An 18,952-nucleotide genomic window follows, 5' to 3' on the forward strand; every position below is an offset into this window, starting at 1 on the left:
TTGACATGGACAGGGGATTTTCATAGTGTCAGACTTTGTGAATATCTCCCACTTCCTTTTGCTTCAGGCTTTGATCTCTTCCCATGTGATCTTACAGACTGCGGCTCGTCAATCACTAGTTTCTTTCTTTTTCTTTTTTCTTTTTTATCTTCCTGCCTCCCTCTCTCTATTTTCTTTGTGTCACCACCCCGCACCTCCACAACCCTTTCCTCCTTTCTCCCCCACGTCTCGATCCTAGTCTCCCTGACCCAGTTGCATTACACGGCACGAGCTCCCCGAGAGCCGCCGAGTCACGCTCCTCTGATTCCTCTGTGGAGACGTTAACCTCTCCAGGATCTTCTCAGCCCTGCAGCTGACAGGTACGCGGTGTAGGTCCTGACAGCCGACAGTCATAGCTGCCTGTTTGACTGACTGCAGGAATGTGACAGAACACCACCCTGCATCTTTGTCAGCCTCCTGAACAGTTGCTGCATGCGCAAACACGTAACAAACCTATGTCAGTGAACCGGCCATATGCATGCAACAGCCAGCCTGCAATGCTGGGAACATGTGCAAATAAATATCTTTTTTTCCCATGCAGCTTTACAGTTATTTAAAGAGGCAGACGTCGATTTCCATTTTAGAATCTTGCCAATTTTCCGCCTGAACATCGTTCCCCAGGCTTTGACAGCTAAATCTGGATAATTGTTTTGACCGGTCCAGGCTGTAAAGAGGTGACACAGCGTCTTTGTTAAGGATTCTTTTAATGCTGATCTCCCCTGTGACCAAATAAACGATTGTGTCTTCAGACAATATTGGCAAAACAGCCAATGAGGCTCCAGTCAGGCCGAGGCTCCACTGTGCTCTGAAATGTCACAATGGCTGAAATAGGATCTGAATGGTTGGCAACATTACATCCCAAAGTCTCGCTTTTAATTTCCTCAACCGTGTCATGCCAACGTTGTGTGAGAAAGGTGTGACGAAGGTGCTTCTTCTAAGGGCGCGATCACACTTCTTTTGGTGCTGCCTATATTTCATCTATTTAAATACTCGAGAATCACATTGAGAGGAAAAAGGGAGCCGAGGTACGAGCCGTTCGGTGCAGTTTTTCCCCGTGTTGATCCAGCAGTGAAAACGCATCCGACCGCGTCTCCGTACGCAATGGTGCAGCTAAAGCGTGCTCCAGCAGACCAATAGAAAATGAGCAAAGACGGTCAGAAGTGTCTCTCTGAGGATTGCTGTCTTTATTCTGTCCTTTAAATTCTTGATTCTTAAAACAATTTCAAGCTTGAACTTCCTCTCGTTTCTTATCAAATGTTGAATCGCTTTCAAAGACTTAAATCTATTACTTCTGTCTCATGTGATCGGTTTCACGGGGCCCATCTCGCTTTCTGCCTCCATGCCCACACTTCTCTTTGTCACTCCATCATTCACTTGACTGTCTGTCCCTCCCTGAGCTTTCCACTTCGCACTCTTTGTCCTCTCCGTGACCTGGTTCTGTGGGCAGGCGGAGGGACAGGCTCCAAGCTGCTGCGAAGATTGGTTCATGACCCAGTCGTGGCAGGACTGATCAGCTTATACGCCTTCTTTCATGAACAAAACAAAAAAAAAATGCCAGGAAAAAAAAGTCAAGAGTCAAGAGTGATCCTTTCAGCTTCTTCTGCAAATCTTTGTTTTACATGAGGCCCCCCCCCTGACACCCGAGGACAACCTCAAAGAACTAGTGCACACAAAAACTGTCTGATCAAACGGCCAACAATGCTTCATGTTGTCTGATCTCTGCCCACTGTGGCTTCTAATACAAACACAGAGCAGAGCTGACAGCCAGCTGACTCTTGCAAACTCGCACTTGTGGAGATCATTCATAATTGTGAAAGAATATGAGAAATGACTTCCCATTGGCAGAGTGGTGTGCAAGCTCATCCTCAGAGGTGGGCACAGTTAACCAAAAAATGTTGCTCTGTCACGACAAAATCATCAGCTTTTAAATGTCAATAAAAACTTGTTTTTGTGCCTTCACTGTAGAGATAGGACTCCCTCCTCCTCTCCCAAGGTCTGTTGTACTCTTCCAAGGATCTCTACAATCCTAATCCAGCAAAAACATTCCATCCAAACACATTACGTCCATAAAGATCGAGGTCGCTTCAAAATATCTGCCGCCGTTCCCTATTTTTAACTTCTACCATTCTCTGTGCTGATTCATGTACTCCGACCTTTCAGTTGACACTTCATTCGACCAATTAGGACCTTCCATTCACTGTTCCTGGGCTACTGAAGGCAACGAGAGCCTCGGTAGAAATGGGACTTTCTTTCTCTTCCCTTCATGGCTGGCATTACACGTGATGCAGACGCTCACTTCATGAAGGGAATCACAGCATTTCATCGCTCAGCTATCCATATAAACCAAACATTTCTTTGCATTCTCGATGAAATGCTCATCAAGCTGTCACCTGTGTCGCATTTCACTGAATTCCTAAACGCGTGAATCTTTCTGAAGTTCTGGGTATTTTTCATCCTACATGTCGATGACGTTTAATCCTGTTTGTGTTTCAGGTACCAGGACATGAGAAGACAAATTGGCTTTGAAATCAGGGATATGTGGTACAATCTAGGTAATTAAACCAGCTCCTCTTGTCAGTATGCTTCATTAACCATCTTTATATTTGTTGAATGAAATCAAAATCTCTCATTTTAACCCTGCAGCCGAGAGCCTACCAGCGATTGGCATTGGTAGTGTGTTGTTCCCCCAATTTATCTTGACTATTATCCGTCTACTAAATACCCTCTAACTCGCTGCAAGTCAACCCAGCAAAACAACAGCAGCTAAATATAGACAATCGTGTGTTAATTAGCTTTTTGTTGTGTGAAGAGAGAGAATCAGCGGTCACGTCTCCCTGGGATCAGATTGTTATGCAGGCGATTGGAGTCTCAGATTTTGGCACCTGTGCCCGAACCATCTGATCTGTTAATTAGAGCTTTCCATCAGATTACATTGACTCAATCACTGGGTCTTTAATGAGCCATGTGCTAGTTTTTTTTTGGTTTTTGTTTTTTATATTCAAGGTGGTGGTTTGAGGTTATTCTACCCATGATTGTCACAGAAAGCTCGTAAAAGAGGAGGCTTGAAGGGCTTCTTGTAATACCTGGATAGAAAGATGAACTGTACTGATCCAACACAGAGAGATCGTGGTGTTACATCAGCAGGTGATCAGAGAAGGAAAAGAATAAATGAGCCCCACAAAAAGAAAAGAAATAAATCCATCCAGAATTTGAGCTTCACCCACGCCTCTCATGACACTAAGACCAACGTCTTTAAAAGCTAAAGAAAGAAAAGAGACCAGTCTGGAGATAAAGATCTAATTGGAGTCCTACAACATTTGTGTAAGAGAAATATGAACACACTCATCCATGAGGGGGAGCTGTGAATGTGCTCATAAGGGGGCCACTTTATTTTAGTATTTGTGTGATTGGTTAAAAATGGTTTATCCAAATGGAGGTAAAGAAAGAAGTTGTATCTAATGCTGTTTATTTTTCATCTTCATATCATCTTTTTCTGTTTTAAAGGGCCTCACAAGATTAAATTCATCCCGGAGATGGTTGGTCCGATCCTGGAGATGACGCTCGTCCCTGAGATCGAGCTGCGAAAAGCCACCATCCCCATTTTCTTCGACATGATGCAGTGCGAGTTCCACTTCACGTGTAGCTTCCAGCGGGTGTGTGTGTGTGTGTGTGTGTGTGTGTGTGTGTGTGTCTGCTGTGTAACACCACATTAAAAAGTGACACGTCACAGAGTTTTTTGGTGCTGGCGTGGAAATCAAACGAAGGGGGTAAAACAGTACGAGGGACAGACAGTGGCAAAAAGTTCACCAGCCTAAAGCTCACTTCAAATCTTTTTTTTACTGCGCTGCGATCATAAACAGCCGCGGTAAGTTGAATGTAATGTGTCGGCCCTTTAAAGTGCGAGCGTTAGGAAATCCATTTGGCTGCGGCTTCTCTGCCTTAAGATGTTACAAGCGGATTTCAGCTTTGCGATGTTTGGATGCTGCACAAGGGCTTCAAAATGTCTCTGTTTGCCCTTGTAGTCCTGTGAAGACAGTTGTAGTTTAACTAAAAATCCCCCCTCTCGGAGGGCTACTTAACTTCTAGTTTATTGAAGATGAATGGCTCTTTCTTGTTCTGAAATGTGATCAGTTTCACTTTGACCAGAGCCTTTTAAAGCCGTAAGCCTTTAAAATTCTTTCACTGGGTGTCTGCCTGTCTTTTAAATCCGTGGTTTAACAGAGAGAAGCCTTCGTATCTTTCCTCACTTAGCCCCACTCTCCTCTTCTATTTCTGTAGCTGGCCAGTGTAAGAGAAAATGTAAGAAGTCAGTGAGAATTGGTTTGTTTCAGCACAATTTTTTATTTTTTATTTTTATTTTTTTGTACAGCAGCTACAAACAAAAATGAGAGAAATAAGCTCAATGCATCACTGTCAGATGCTCCGGCTACAAGAGAGCAAAAGTAAAGAGGATGTGTCTCATGCTGCAGCTTTCTTGTCCAAACCAAATTTATCTAGATAGAGAAAATCTTTAATAATAAACAGAAAACACCAGCTGAGCTTTTGAGAGAGAGAGAGGAGACATGTCAACGTACAGATCCGCTCAGCCGGAGCCTTGGTGCACGCCGAGAAAGAGAGGGAGAGACACAGAGATGGTGTTAATGAATTGAAAAATTAGCTGCGCTGATTATTTACGCCTGCTCCTTCTAATTGCAGTTTGAGAACGAGATCATCACCAAGCTGGATCACGAGGTGGAGGGGGGCCGCGGAGACGAGCAGTACAAAGTTCTCTTTCAGAAAATGTAAGTGTTGATTAATGGGCAGGATTTAAGCCCCAGCGCAAGTTAGATAATGCTAATTGCCACATAGCGCTCTTCAAAATAATCACAGAGTGCTGATGATCACAGCTTGCCGCTGTGATATTTGATTTCGGCGCAGTCGGATGCTAACTCTGCTTCAATGTGAAAGAGTAAGAAGTGAAAGATTGACATTTTAAACTGAAAAAGAACCTCTTATGCAAACTTAACATTTCACTTCTCCTAATCCAAATCCACAACTTCATGTGCTTCAAATACACACCAGTCTTCTGGAGCACTGCAGGAAGCACAAGTACTTGGCAAAGACGGGTGAGAACTTTGTCACTCTGGTGGTTCGTCTGCTGGAGAGGCTGCTGGACTACAGGACCATCATGCACGACGAGAACAAGGAAAACCGCATGAGCTGCACTGTCAACGTGCTCGTAAGACTCCTTCTTTTTTTTTTTGGGTTGCTGAGTTAGGCTGGCAACCCTCAGAGAAAGAAACAAAAACATCCACCTCCACGTGTCACTGTGCATTTAGATATGATCTAAGAGCCTCACCTGAAACGCCTCTCCTCGGTGATGTGACATTTCATCTGGGAGCACAGAAATGTCAGTTTTAGTCTTACATAACTGCTGGCATTGAACTGCGGGCCTGTGGCCTCCTTTCTGCATTTGTCATGTTTTTGTCCGAGCTCTACCAGGTTTTGTAGAATGTAACTTATCAGTTTCGACCAAGAGAGCAATCTGTCTACGCACCTCTAGTGTCAGCCAACTGCTCCTTTCTTGTTCCTTTCCGTCCTCTATCTGCACCAGAGTACTTTGTTTCTTTTTTTCCTATTTTAGAAAATTGACACTGCCAACTTTATATTATTTCGATCTCTGTTCAGAACTACTTTTTGTGTACATATTAAATCAGAAAACGTGTCCACCTCTGACTGGATATAAATATGGATGATGCGTCTCCAGCTTCTTTAATTGTACAAACATGAAGTCAAAAATACCCTCTGCGATAGGCGTTGACAGCTTCAGCATTTGTGAACCGAGCTTTCACTCCTGGCGTTATCGCCCTTTCTTAAAGCATCAAATAAACATTTTAAACTAAAAGTCTAAAAGGAAATAAGCACTTGGACGTCTGCATGCTAATAACTAAATGTGATGAAACCACATTTGAGGAAAATGTATTTGACATTTCCTTTGGTTTTATAGTATGACCCATGTACTGTCTGTAAACAGGGAGGAGGCGGGACTTATGACCCCGTTGAGCTAGTCTGTTGGTGGAGCTCCGAATGTTTTGCGTCACTTTTGGGTCCCATTATGACGTCCATCTTTTTATACAATCAAAGGTGTACACATAGAGCCGCTTGCTTGTCAACATGCAAGGCAGCCAACTGCTTGGGGCCCCAACAGACCCTGGAAGCGCCCCTGTGTACACATAGAAGGAAGAGACGTACGCTGTAAACAAGGATAAGGCAATTAAATCAAAATAGTTAAAAAAACTAGTGATTTAACAAGGAATAAAAAATCACATTTTTACTGAGTAATAGCATGATATTCTTGTGCTTTTACAATGGTACAAGGACAATGTTCTTATTACTGTCTCTTTTCTTTCTTTAGAACTTCTACAAAGAGATAGACAGAGAGGAGATGTACATCAGGTAAGATTAAATCATATCCTGTCTTTTTGGGGAGGTTTACTCATATCACTAAGGGACATTTCAATGCGACTTGGTGTTTTCACACTCCCTTGAGCTATATTTTGACTTTCTAAAGATCTTATTTTGTACATCTTTTTTTTTTTTTTTTTTTTTACCAAACTCTATGTCCCTAGAGACCTCGAAGAAATTATTAGATTTTGTTCAAATATATTTCCAGTTGCACAATCTGTCTGTCAAACTTCATTTGAGCAAAAAAAAAAAAATAAGATAGAGGCTGTCAAGATGCATCAGCCTGGGGACGTTAACTCTCTTTTCATCGTTAGAGTGTGCAAGGCCTGCCCTGACATAACCCATAAATCACTGCTACTTCCTGCCAGGTACCTGTACAAGCTGTGTGACCTCCACAAAGAGTGCGACAACTACACTGAGGCCGCATACACTCTGCTGCTTCACGCCAAGCTGCTCAAGGTAAACAGACACAACGCCAGCAGCAAATAATTGAACAAGAACGCTCTCTAAAGTACTTCAAACAAACCCAAATACACACTTAAGCCGTCGTCAAGGCAGATGGCATTGGACCTCAGGTATTAAACATGTACCATCTGTGAATTCGAATATGTTTAGAGGGATATGGTGGCCTCTCTGTAATTCCACCATGGCATGAAAGGGTCTGCTAAGAGGGCAGACTTGCTGAGCAGTGTTCAGCTTGCATAGTCGAGGAAAATGAGAGCTAGTATCTGATTTTTCCTGGACAAAAAAAAAAAAAAAGCTGAGATGTAATGTAGTTTAAAATAAAGGAAAAAATAACACCAGGGACTTCCACGAGGTAATGGTGTTTGTTTTCTGTAGTCTTTGTAAGTTGGAAAGGAAGAATCCCCTGCTTTTTATTGCATTACATACATGTATTAGGGCTTTGGTTCTCTAGCTTTTGTTTGATGCACACACACACACACATATGCACACACACGCACAGCAGACAACCGCTGAGAAAATTAAAAACAGTTACAATGAAGTAGAGGTAAAGTAAATGAGTAGCTCTTCTCCTGCTGTAGGCCTGGAAAGTGTTAATGTTCACATCCACGCAAAGAGCTGCTGTTTCCATTCCCACATTGGCTTTGATACAACCTGAATTCGGAGTCGCCCCTATTTACCTTTTATCCAAAATAGTTGCATCCAAAACCTCATCTACATTTGCATGAATATCTAGCTGTTTCCTCCTTTGTACGGGTCCCAACAGGGGGAGAGCAGGCTGTGACTAAATCACATTTTCCCTGCTGAACAGTCACAGCAGCATTTGCAAGACTTGTTTTTGTTATTATTTTTTTAATACAGCTCATCTCCCGGCAGCTGCGGCATTCCTGATCATAGCCGAGTATCAGAGAGGGACTGTATCATGGAAATTGGTTCATTTTGTTCCACCGCAGTCTGGAGAAGTCTTTTTCTTCTCCAATAATCTCTCCTATGTAATCTGTGATTTCACTCTCCTCCTTTTGTACCCACACAGAGGATCATGAAAATAAGCCCGAGCAAAGAAGAAATGATGGACGCATAATTCCGCATCCAACAGCAGTTACAGAGCAAAACTGGCTCCTGCAGCGATAATTACTCCTACAGTAGAGTGTCAGCAGCGGTGTAATACTGCCTGATGAATTTACAGCACGTCGTGTGTTGTCGGAGATGTATCAGCACTTTAGTTCCGTCGATGCCGCCTCACCAGCCATCCATGAATATAGACGCAGCTCCTTCTTAGCATGTTAATGCTGCAGTCCAGCTGTAAAGAAATCAATATCCTGAACCAGAGCCTGCCAGCACCCCGCTTCATGCCACAGCAACAATGTGCTGAGCAATTACATTGTCACCCATCTCCAGCACAGAGTATTCACATTCCATGCTTTTTTTTTTTTTTGCTATTCGAATGTGGCCTTCAAATCCGACCTGGTCAGATTGTCCCAGATATCTTTACTCTTCAGTTTGCTCACAGCACTACAGAAATCCAAATTAAAACCCAGCAGTAATGAATCAGTCCTGGCCTGGCACAGAGGATTATACTTCCTCTCCACAGAGGCCAATCAAATTGTCCGGGTCCCTGCTAGCCAAGCCAACGTAGCCTGTCAGAAAGCTCATTATTCCCCATGCAGGGTGAAGAATGGTATGATGGAGTAACGGGTCGGCACAAAAAGGAAACCTCTGCTGTCTTGATGTTTGTTAGAGTGCATCATTCTTACCTGTCTGGCATCGCATACAAGTAGAAACGTCGATTTTGTAATGAATATGATTACCTAACTGCTTGCCTCGACTGTAATCGGATATCTTATGTGAACATTTCTCTTAAAAAATGACAGAAAATATGAAGGACGAGCATTATCCTTACCTCGCCTCACATGTTGAAAAAGCAGCCTAAAGCTCCTGTGAAGAGATTTTCGCTGCTAAAAGACTAAAAATAAATATTCATGTCTCTCTTTGAGCTATGAAAGTGACCATGAACATCAGTGTAAAGTTTGATCATTTCCATACCACTAGGTGATTCACACAGTGCAGCCTCTATTCTTTAAATGTCTATGGCAAAGACTACGCTTAAGTTGGAGCTTTAAGGGGCTTATCTGTAGGAAGGAATATGCAAAAATACAGCAGAAAGGGGGCGCGGTGATCCAGTCCTCAGAGAGTTGACCCAGGTCCAGGTCCAGATCCGGCCTGATAAGTTAAGATGATTAACATAACATTATAACAGTTGTATCCAGCCTGAACCTAAGCTTCATGTTGTGTCACACTGACTCTGTATCGATGCATATTTTATTGCTGCCCTGCCAGAATAGAGACGGTCTTTAAAAACAATTACACATCAATCTCACCCATTTGCATCGGCTATAACTCAGAGATTTTTTTCTTGTCACTTTTTTTACCCCTCTTTGCTCTGTGCTCTATCGCACCTCATTGACCCCCAACGCTGACTCGTCCTCTGCAGTGGTCGGACGAGCAGTGTGCGGCCCATCTGAACCAGCGAGAAAGCTACCAGGCCACCACTCAAGGACAGCTAAAGGACCAGCTCTATCAGCAGATTATCAATTACTTCGACAAGGGCAAGGTAAGAAACGTGCGCATCTGGGCGCCTGCATACACACAAAGGAGAGCCCATAATCGTGATAAATCCTGGACTCTGCAGATGCTATTTTTATTTGTCTCCGTTAAACACCTTTTCTGGCATTGGAAGGCAGGTGTTGCAGTAGAGCCACCACTTTCATTTTCCTTTTCTGCAGAACGGGGATTCTAAATAATCCTCTTCTCTGAGCAGATTCTCCGACGGACGGAGGAACATATCAGACCACACAAGCGTTACTGCAGATCTTTTGTGTTGTCCTTTACCTTTCCTAAACCTTTCGTTTTTTTCCCCTGCGTTTCTCTCCCACTGTTCTGTCTTTCTCCATTTCCCTCAAAGCACTTTAGCCACATTTTTGAATTCCATCTCGTTTGAGACGTGTAAAAAAAAATGAAAAAAAAAAAAATGTTCCAGTTAATGACAGACCGTGTTACAGTGGTATCCTTCTACAATTTCTCTTTTTATTCCAGAAAAGAAAAGTGTTATTTTTTCAACCAGTTCTGCAGATCTGCAGCCAGAGTGTCTGAGAGATTAAATCCGGAGCTTTCTCATATGTCATCGGTGTGGGTTTGCAGTCACCACTCTTTCCTCTCCAGCCAATGACACTCAGAAGGAAAGGGCCAAGGCGACGACAAATTGAAAAGACGAGCCCCCAAACGTACTAGAGGGATCAAGAAGTGTGACAATAGCTGTGAGGGAACAGAAGCACTACTGAGGGGCGGGTGGGACCGCGCATCACCAGAGGATAGTTTCTTAGAGTCCTCCAGATGGTGTTGCCACCATCGCTCTGTCTGATCCGAGTAGACATCTGGACTCGGTCCACCTCCAGTCTGGCCCAGATTGGTTCAGCCCAATCCAGTCTGTGAACAAGCCACTTAGGAGCCTTTCAACACATTTGAGTGGCTCCCGTCTAACTGTGACACCACTCCACTCGTGGATGAGTCTCCAGGGAACCTGCATCTCTATATTAGATGTTCGTTCTCCCAACAGGGAAGGATTTTATTGTGTAGCTCAAAGAAAGTACAAAAGAGTGTTGCTATAATAATAAGAATATTTCCCTTCCTTATTTTCAAAAGCGCTGACATTGATTGCTGTGACTGTTGTCTGGGGGAGATAATTTGTTCCATTCAGCTGGCTGAAAAACAATCGAAGCCTGATCCTGATAATGAGTTCATTTACTAAGCGTCTGTGTTTATGTGCCCGATAGATGTGGGAGGAGGCCATCATTTTGGGAAAAGAGCTGGCCGAGCAGTATGAAAATGAGATGTTTGACTTTGAGCAGCTTAGCGCATCCTTGGTAAGTGAGATTATTTTATTCTTTAATTTAAATGTGAGCAAACAAAGTCCTTTGAGAAAATGGACTATTACCACCTCGAAGCCATATATTAGGATGACTTGAGCTTTAAAGAAAGACAACAGAAGACTATGATGTGTTTCGTTTGGGCTTTCCTGTCTTTTTAAATGGACGAGGAAAGCCCACTTGCGATAAGGGCAACATCAGATGATTGTCTTTTTAACTAATAGGGTTGTTTCTGATCTGATCAGTGATTTGGTAATTCCATAAAATGGAAGAAAGTTGGGATAAATGGTCATCACAATTTTCTGAAGCCCATTTTGTTCAAGAAAACAGTCCAATATCCAAAGAATTGTTGTTCATAGATTTGACAACATAAGCAACTTATTATCATTCATAAACTTGGAACCATCATATGTTCTAATAAACATTGAAACAATCAAAAAAAAAGGTTCAATTCCAAAGCCAGTGCAGTCCAGTCTCAGCATCCAGAGTATAAAACAACCCACTGTGTCAGCTGCACTCACAGCCCTCTAATTTAAAACAGTCCACCAATAACGAAAACAGGCCTTTTCTGATTATCACAGTAAATGGGCATTACATTTTTGATTGGTTAATTGATAAGTCATTCCTCCTTCATTTGAGTTTCAAATCCCCTTGTTAAGAGTTTTTGGGCCTAGAAAGGTAGCATTGAAATATGACACAACATATATTGCAATTAAGCAAACACAGATTTGTAAAATTAATGTTAAGTCTATGTTATATACTGGTAGTGGGAAATAGGGGGCGCACTTGAGTGTGGTAAGTGTTGGTATTGTTTGTACTTTGTGTCGTACAAGAGTTGAAGTAAACGAAGCGCAGTCTAAATTGCAGTTATTGAACTAACAACTAACACACAAAAAAACTTGGCAACAACAAAGTGTTCATTTTTCCCATGACACTGACCTCGTGTATCTCCCTACAGAGGAAGCAGGCCCAGTTCTATGAGAACATAGTGAAGGTCATCCGGCCCCAACTAGACTACTTTGCTGTGGGCTATTACGGCCTGGGCTTCCCCTCCTTCCTACGGGTGAGTACTCGCGTCCTCATCATGCATCCCCCGTAATCTCTCAGAACCGAGTGGGTGAGCGACTTGTCAGAAGCAGATGATCAATAGTTGTACTAATGCTCTCTTCATCCTCAAGCCGCTCAATACGTTTGTGTTTCACACGTCTCGCTCCCACGGGTTTTGCTTGTTTTGGTGGGACTCGCTTGTTCAACATCCCACCTGGTCTGGCCTCCACTCACTCACTCCAAGCGAAATGTGTAACTCTGCAGCAGTGTGTGGGCAATACAGTAGATTCAGAACAATGTGCTGGACAGATGCCCTTCAGTATTAAGAGCTGTGGATAATTAATGATCTCTGTCTTACTGTCCTAGCCTCCGCCTTCCTCCTTTATGTTGATAAAATATTAGCTCATATAATCTTACATCCTGGGATGCTGGAAGCCTAGCGTTTGTGTTGCTCCCCCCCCCATGTATGGAGGCTGCACTCCTCATCACGGCAGCTGTGGGTTTGAATCTGACCTCGGCCCTTTGCTGCATGGAATCCCCCTCTCTCTACTCTTTCCTGTCTCCCTTAAGCTGTCCTGTCTCATACAGTCAAAAAGGCCCAAAAAAGAAGTTGGAAGATATTGTCTTACTTTATTGTATCCACTGGTCAATTCTTAAAAATCCAATTAAGTTCAATAGAAATCATTAAAGTTGATATTGTCTCAAACAAACGGTTGCTCACGCTGCGAAAACTCCTTTTAAATCCGAACCATCGAAACTTGAGTCGGACACTCCTTACTGTGATCATGGTCTGCACCCTTTTGAAATGTCTATTTGTATAAAGGCAAGTATAAAAGCAAGTACCTCAATGTCACTCTCTATAATACTTACAGCCGAGGCGGATTTACAATGCCCTTCCCGAGATTGACCTTTATTCAACAGCAAATAAGCCAACAATATGGGATACGAAATCAAATGCAATCAAACGCTGTAAAACGAGAAGCCTGAGATCATACATGAGTGACTCCATTGTGTAATAACTTTTAGTATTCTTCGCCAGCAGACTTGTTTTAGAAAAGAAGTCTTTTGATTATCTTTTAATGGGCAAATTGGTGCTTAATCCACGAAGAAAAACTCTCTTATCAGCCTCCATATCTGTCGTATTGATATCTTTAATCAGTATTGGTATCCATACCCCATATTAGTTAGACTTTAGCCGGCATTTTAAAAAAAGAAAACATGCACTAGATGCAAAGTGGCAGGAGTGACATGGTCCCATTGTTAACAGCGTAACGTGGCTGAATTGTTGATGAAACACCGACACATTGACACATACACTCGGGTCTAATCTTGAACTCTTTGTATTATTGCAATTATGTAATTATAGTGCTGCACAGTTAAAGAGTTCCCCTAATTCCTGAAATGATCACAATAAATTGGCCATTTATGGATTTAAAAAATGGACCCTTGATGCAACTGAATCTACTCAGGACCTCCCATACAAAGTCCACTTGGCGGCCTGAACCTGAACTGATCTGTATTTCCCCTCTAAATGTCCTGGCTGGTCTAGTGCCAATCTGATCACAGCTTATCACACATTGAATATGTGTTTAACAGCCGTTTGATATCTCCTCATGGCCCTATTCCGTCAGAGGGGCTTCTTTTGCTCTCACTCTGTGAAGGGTGCCCTGTTCTCTCCACATTATCAGCGTTTATTGCAAAAGAATATTAAACTGAGGAAGTGCTGTGTAGCATTTATATGAGGCCAGAGCTCTTTATCCAAATCTGATGTATCAAAGGGAAATAGCAGTGCTGATGAATCCATTTTATTTGCTTTTAATATATGTCCCTTTTGCAGCTGCCTTTAAAGTTGTAATCTGTCAACTGCTCAAGGTGTTGTTTTCTGGTCTAAAAAGGATTCAAGCATTCTTATTTTTTTTATTTATTTTTTTTATATCTCAGAAGCAACACACCAAACCCCCGAAAAGTCTCAAAGGAATAAGATGATGTGAACGAGTACACCTCCAAGAACAGTGATCCCTGATTCATACCCTTTTTATTCGATTATGAATTGCTTCTCTCCGATCTCCATGGGCCCAGCCTAACCTCTTTCATCTGTCGGGGCAGAAACTCCATTACAGACAGAGCAGGCTGCACTGGCCTAATCCATCTAGCTTTTTAAACGGCCTTTGAGGACGATTGAAAGTCTCTCTTTTTTTTTTCACTTTTTGTTCTTTTTCTTTTTTATGAAGTTGTGACCTTACCTGAAATATCATGGGTGGGGGTTCAGCAGGTTGCCCTTTCCATTAGGATTCTGAACTGAACAGTTTTATTTTCTGTTTTGAATCAGAACAATCCTTAAGCTAGTTGGACACTGGGAGTTATAGCCTCTGCTGTACCATTATATATTTTTGTGACTGTTTTTCTCCACTTATTTGTCAAGTGGTAACTGGTTTTGAAAAATGAAGCCGATGCTTCATTTTGTGCAAAAGACTGATCTCCTCGAGTGTCCACTTGAGGCTGACTGCAAAGGCCAAGAAATCCCAGTTATAGTCTCATGTTAAAGTGTTTGTTTTTTGACAGAAATACACATGTCCAAAGCCTGGTCCAAACACCAGTTTGGGTCTCTGGCTCATTTCTTTATTCAAAAAAACTGTATGATGGAGTCAGAATTTCCAATATAGGGACCACCATCATCAGGCTTCATAACGCCTTTATGGGAACCAATGGCTGACGTCACTAAGACTACATCCATGTTTTATTATAAATACTTGTCATTTATGGAAAGACTTTTATATTGAAGGAAAGATAAAATAAAGTCAGACAGATTTCTTATATGATCACTTTTAAATTGCTCAGGGCTTCTAAATGTTATGTCCATATTGATGTATACCACAATTTTTATGAAAGATCCTTCTTTTTTTTTTTTTTACACAGCCAAAGACAAATATTTCTTTGGCACAATGGTTTGTGCGTGCCATTATGATGAATACAGTTTTGGAGGGTTTTTGTGTCCCACTCAGCATTACTGTTTATGTTGCAGCTTGTAGTATACTCAAGGGAAGGTCAATTATGTGAGAAAATCAATACTCTGATAAAGGCGTTTTGTACCCACCCCCTAAAGAATTGATTTTATGCTTGAGTGCTTTATTCAGCTTCTTATGATTTATTAGTTTTTAATGTGCTTAGACACAGGCGACACTAGCTAATTATAAAAGGTTCTAAAATCATGTTGTTTGATTTCAGATATTCAGACACATTAGAAAGTAGTTCTTTTTTGTCATGTAGTCCTGTGTTCTAATTGGTACTGTCACATTCTTTGGTTACCAAACAAACAAACAGATGTAAAGATGGGCACAGAATATTAACATTCAGTCATCATTTACAGCTTGGAAAGCTCTAAAACCTCGTCAAGCAGTTGTTATATTTCTTTCAGCGTTTTGACACATTAAAAGTATTCTTCCAGATTTCAAAGAGAGGTTTCTGTCTCAATTGTTTTACTCACTTTACATCCATTCGGCGTATTTCTCCTCCTTTCCTTTCTCTCTCTATCATTCATAAACTTTACTTAATCCCTGCATTGAGTTTCTTGTGAGCGCTCAGCTTAAAGAGCGACTGAGATTTGTGTGAAAGTTGGTTTGAAATATGTATCCTAACACACCACATCTCGAGATGCTCCGACATGAGCTGTCATGTTCTATCAGTCAGCATGTTCCTCAGACGGACTCCTGAGCACACTCAGGGAGATGAAGAAACATTCCTGGCTCATACATTTTAAGCAGCACTCTTTTTGCACTTCTTCCAACCTATTTTGATTTTAGATGTAAACGAGATTATCATTTTAGCACCCTCTTTATCTGTTAAACCCTGTCTGACACTGCTGTGTTATTGAATGGAAGTATTTGTTAATTTACAGTGTTTCATACTTTGTGTTTTCTCTTTTCCGCAAGGGATAGTCTACACATCTTTCAGTTTTCCTCCTTGTTTGTCCGAGGAGCTAAATCCTGACCGTACTGTATGTGTTTTATTTGAACTTTATAACTTTGCATTTGTGTAAGCTGTTGCTCTTAGGTCCCTCAGCTGTATCAAATTGGCCTTTTTTTTTACCCAGCAGCCAAGACAAAAAAGCCCATTTTAGCATAAATTACTTTCTCAATGACAGTGATTTTCTCTGCCAGAACTAGCCTGTGTAGGTTTGAAAGTAATGACAAAGACAGCCCTAACATTTTGATTGCTGTATACATGACCAGAATTCTGAAAACGATAATGGGTGTCTGGGATGAGAATAAAATACGCAGTGAAGATTAGACCTCTGCTTTTTGGTGGTGAATGATTTTGGAAAATGTATAATGCAAATATCCCTCTTTCTTAATAGCAGAAAAAATGTTTTTTTATTGTCAGCCTGATTCTCCTGCAGTAGAAAGGGACACCTCTGGAAATCAATGCGCTTTTGTAAACCTATCTGTCGATGCAAATTTGAAAATGGCTCTCAGGCATATTTCATGGCTGGGATTCCTTTAATTAATTTGGGAATTGAGATGTGCAGAAGCAAAGGAATTGCTGTGGGTTTTATATTGTGCAGTGTTGGCCTTTGAAACAAAGAGGGGTCTCATCAAAATCCTAATTTCTTCATAGTTTGTAGGTTCTTTCTGAAAATGTTTACTAAGTGGTGGTCTTTCTCTGGTGTTTATGAAAGATATGAAAGATATAACATCCCAGCTAGTAAATTTCTTGCTAAGTCATTGTAAGCTAGAAAGTAGTTGAGCTTATTGGCTTACTGTTGTCTAACCCTAGCCCTGAATAATCATTATTCTTTTGCTTCTCTATAGATGACAAACTTAGATGACATGGAACATGTGAATATTTAGAAGACATATGCCCATTTTAAGTGTAAACAACATATTTGAAAACCTGTTAGCTAAAGTTAGATAATAGCTATCCATAGTGTTTAGCCACTAACTAGATAATATAGCCTTGCTGTTTTTAAGGAAAGATCGTGTGAATCCTCAGTAGAATACAATATAATAGGAAAGGCATAGATTACTAGCATTATATTAATTATTAAATTCTGAGCTAAAGCAGTTTAAGCTAGTTATTTCTTTAATATCTCTCTTCATTTCCCCTCTCTATTACCTTGCTCATTTATGAAAAAAGTTAAATGACAGCATGTAGTCTTCCTACCTTGAGCGTTACGTCAGAGAGAAATGACGGTCGTGTGAAGAAGGTGTACATATAGTTGATCACAAACTAGTAGGTTTCAAGATGAGATCAAACTGTAAAGAAAAATATGAAGGGGGCTTATCCTCAGGTAACTGAAAAACACTGATTTCACAAAGCCTGAACCATCACACTGCTTTAGAGACTGTTTAACAGCAGATTGTTGTTTTAGCCGTGTGGGAAGAGCCACGGGCAAAATGATAGTAGCCCTTAACAGTCTGTCAGTGAGCGCAAACAGAAGTCCTCCCCCTAAAATGAGCACACTTTGAACTCAGTAGGGATGGACTAATGGTTGCATCAGTGCCAAGCACTTTCAGTCACCCTCATTTCCAAGTATTTAAAATGGAGATTATGATAATGTATTGTAACCCAGTCATAGCACTGAGGCCAAGTCGATTTACAAATCAAAGCCACTTTTCTCCATGTCACTTTCTTTTTATCTTACAATTTTGTCACTGTCCCATGTCTGTCCCTATAGCCATTATTGATTAGATTTTTGCCCCAGGTTCTCTTCCTGTGAAATGGTCTATGAAATGACACTGTCAATACCGCCATATTGATAAAAAATGGACAGTCTACCTTATGTCCACATGATGTTTGCACATACCACCTGATGGTAGGTTTAGTCTCTGCCTTCATGTACACGTCCATGGACTCACTGTTGTTCTCATTTTCCTGCAGAACAAAATGTTCATCTATCGAGGAAAAGAGTACGAGCGCAGAGAGGATTTAGAAGCACGACTTCTCACTCAGTTCCCCAACGCAGAGAAGATGAAGACAACCACACCGCCGAGCGAGGACACAAAGTGTTCCTCTGGACAATGTATCCTCTGCATGAAATGAATCGTTAATGTTTTAACTGTGTGCAAAGTTTTGGATTGCTTTTAGTTTTGATTGTTCAAATCACGAGGGCAATTACATCTTTTCAAATTAATGGTTGAGCAAAAAGATAAAAACTTCAATATTAATCTGTAATTTGAATTATTACGCATTTTTTTCTTGGTTCAGTCAGTCCATGTAGAAGTAAGTGTATACATAGAAATAAAAGCATCAAATACAATTCTTAGTTTGTGATGTTAACTGCCTGCTACTGTTTTGCAGTTGGACAATATGTTTTTAAGTTATTGAAAGTTTAGTTTGAGTTAAACAAATGTGATTAATTTCCTTGATGTTTCTGCTGAAGACATCCAGTGTTTTACAGTCAGACCCATCCTCGACCTGCCTGCCAAGTTCCAGAACAAGCCCGTCTCAGAACAAATAGTGAAGTAAGAAGTGTATCCCACACTCCCATTCTCATTTCTTTACAATTACAGTTTGTTTTTCAGAGTCACAAAGCGTACATTTCAATACAGGAAGCCAAATTCACTCTCCCCAGTCACTCAAAAAAACATTTAGAGAGGCTGGGATGACATGCAGAAGAACTTTAGTTTTTTTTTACTGTGGACCGCTGCAGAGGAAGTGATTAAATCTTGATGTAAATGTGCATCTATATAGAACAAACAGCAGTTGACCTTCTTGTAGTACCCGTGGTTATTAACTTACGCCAGCCATCTGCTATTAGCCTCTGTGCCAAGTACAACAATGTTCCTCTGACATCATTAATGCCTTCGTGTCCCACACCGGGGCCCACTGCAAACAGTGCAGGCCCCTACACTCCCACTTGTTTGCCTAATCTGTACCCCAGCCGTCACCCGCCCTGCTGCATCACTCAGCTGTGCAAATTCACTTTGATATACCACACAGCGCATCAGTGGATGTAATTAAAAGAAGACTTTTACCTGGAAAACCTTTAGGCAAATATACCTGCGCTGTGATCTTATCACAAGTCTGCACCGGTGGTC

The 18,952-nt window shown here is 41.4% G+C and overlaps 1 protein-coding gene across 2 annotated transcripts in view; it reads left to right on the plus strand.

Moving 5' to 3' along the window:
* The window catches only part of dock1 (dedicator of cytokinesis 1), a 179,904-nt gene that overhangs the window by 137,306 nt on the left and 23,646 nt on the right, over positions 1 to 18,952 (plus strand). For both annotated transcript variants that reach the window (XM_079334262.1, XM_079334263.1), the window contains exons 32-42: positions 2,533 to 2,591; positions 3,544 to 3,692; positions 4,735 to 4,820; positions 5,101 to 5,257; positions 6,434 to 6,474; positions 6,852 to 6,942; positions 9,437 to 9,556; positions 10,776 to 10,865; positions 11,827 to 11,931; positions 17,793 to 17,934; positions 18,295 to 18,376. In XM_079334262.1, the coding sequence (XP_079190388.1) occupies positions 2,533 to 2,591; positions 3,544 to 3,692; positions 4,735 to 4,820; positions 5,101 to 5,257; positions 6,434 to 6,474; positions 6,852 to 6,942; positions 9,437 to 9,556; positions 10,776 to 10,865; positions 11,827 to 11,931; positions 17,793 to 17,934; positions 18,295 to 18,376 (1,122 nt within the window). The remainder of the gene's footprint in view (positions 1 to 2,532; positions 2,592 to 3,543; positions 3,693 to 4,734; positions 4,821 to 5,100; positions 5,258 to 6,433; positions 6,475 to 6,851; positions 6,943 to 9,436; positions 9,557 to 10,775; positions 10,866 to 11,826; positions 11,932 to 17,792; positions 17,935 to 18,294; positions 18,377 to 18,952) is intronic.

The sequence above is a fragment of the Symphodus melops genome (assembly GCF_947650265.1).
Source record: "Symphodus melops genome assembly, chromosome: 21".
Lineage (NCBI taxonomy): Eukaryota > Metazoa > Chordata > Actinopteri > Labriformes > Labridae > Symphodus > Symphodus melops.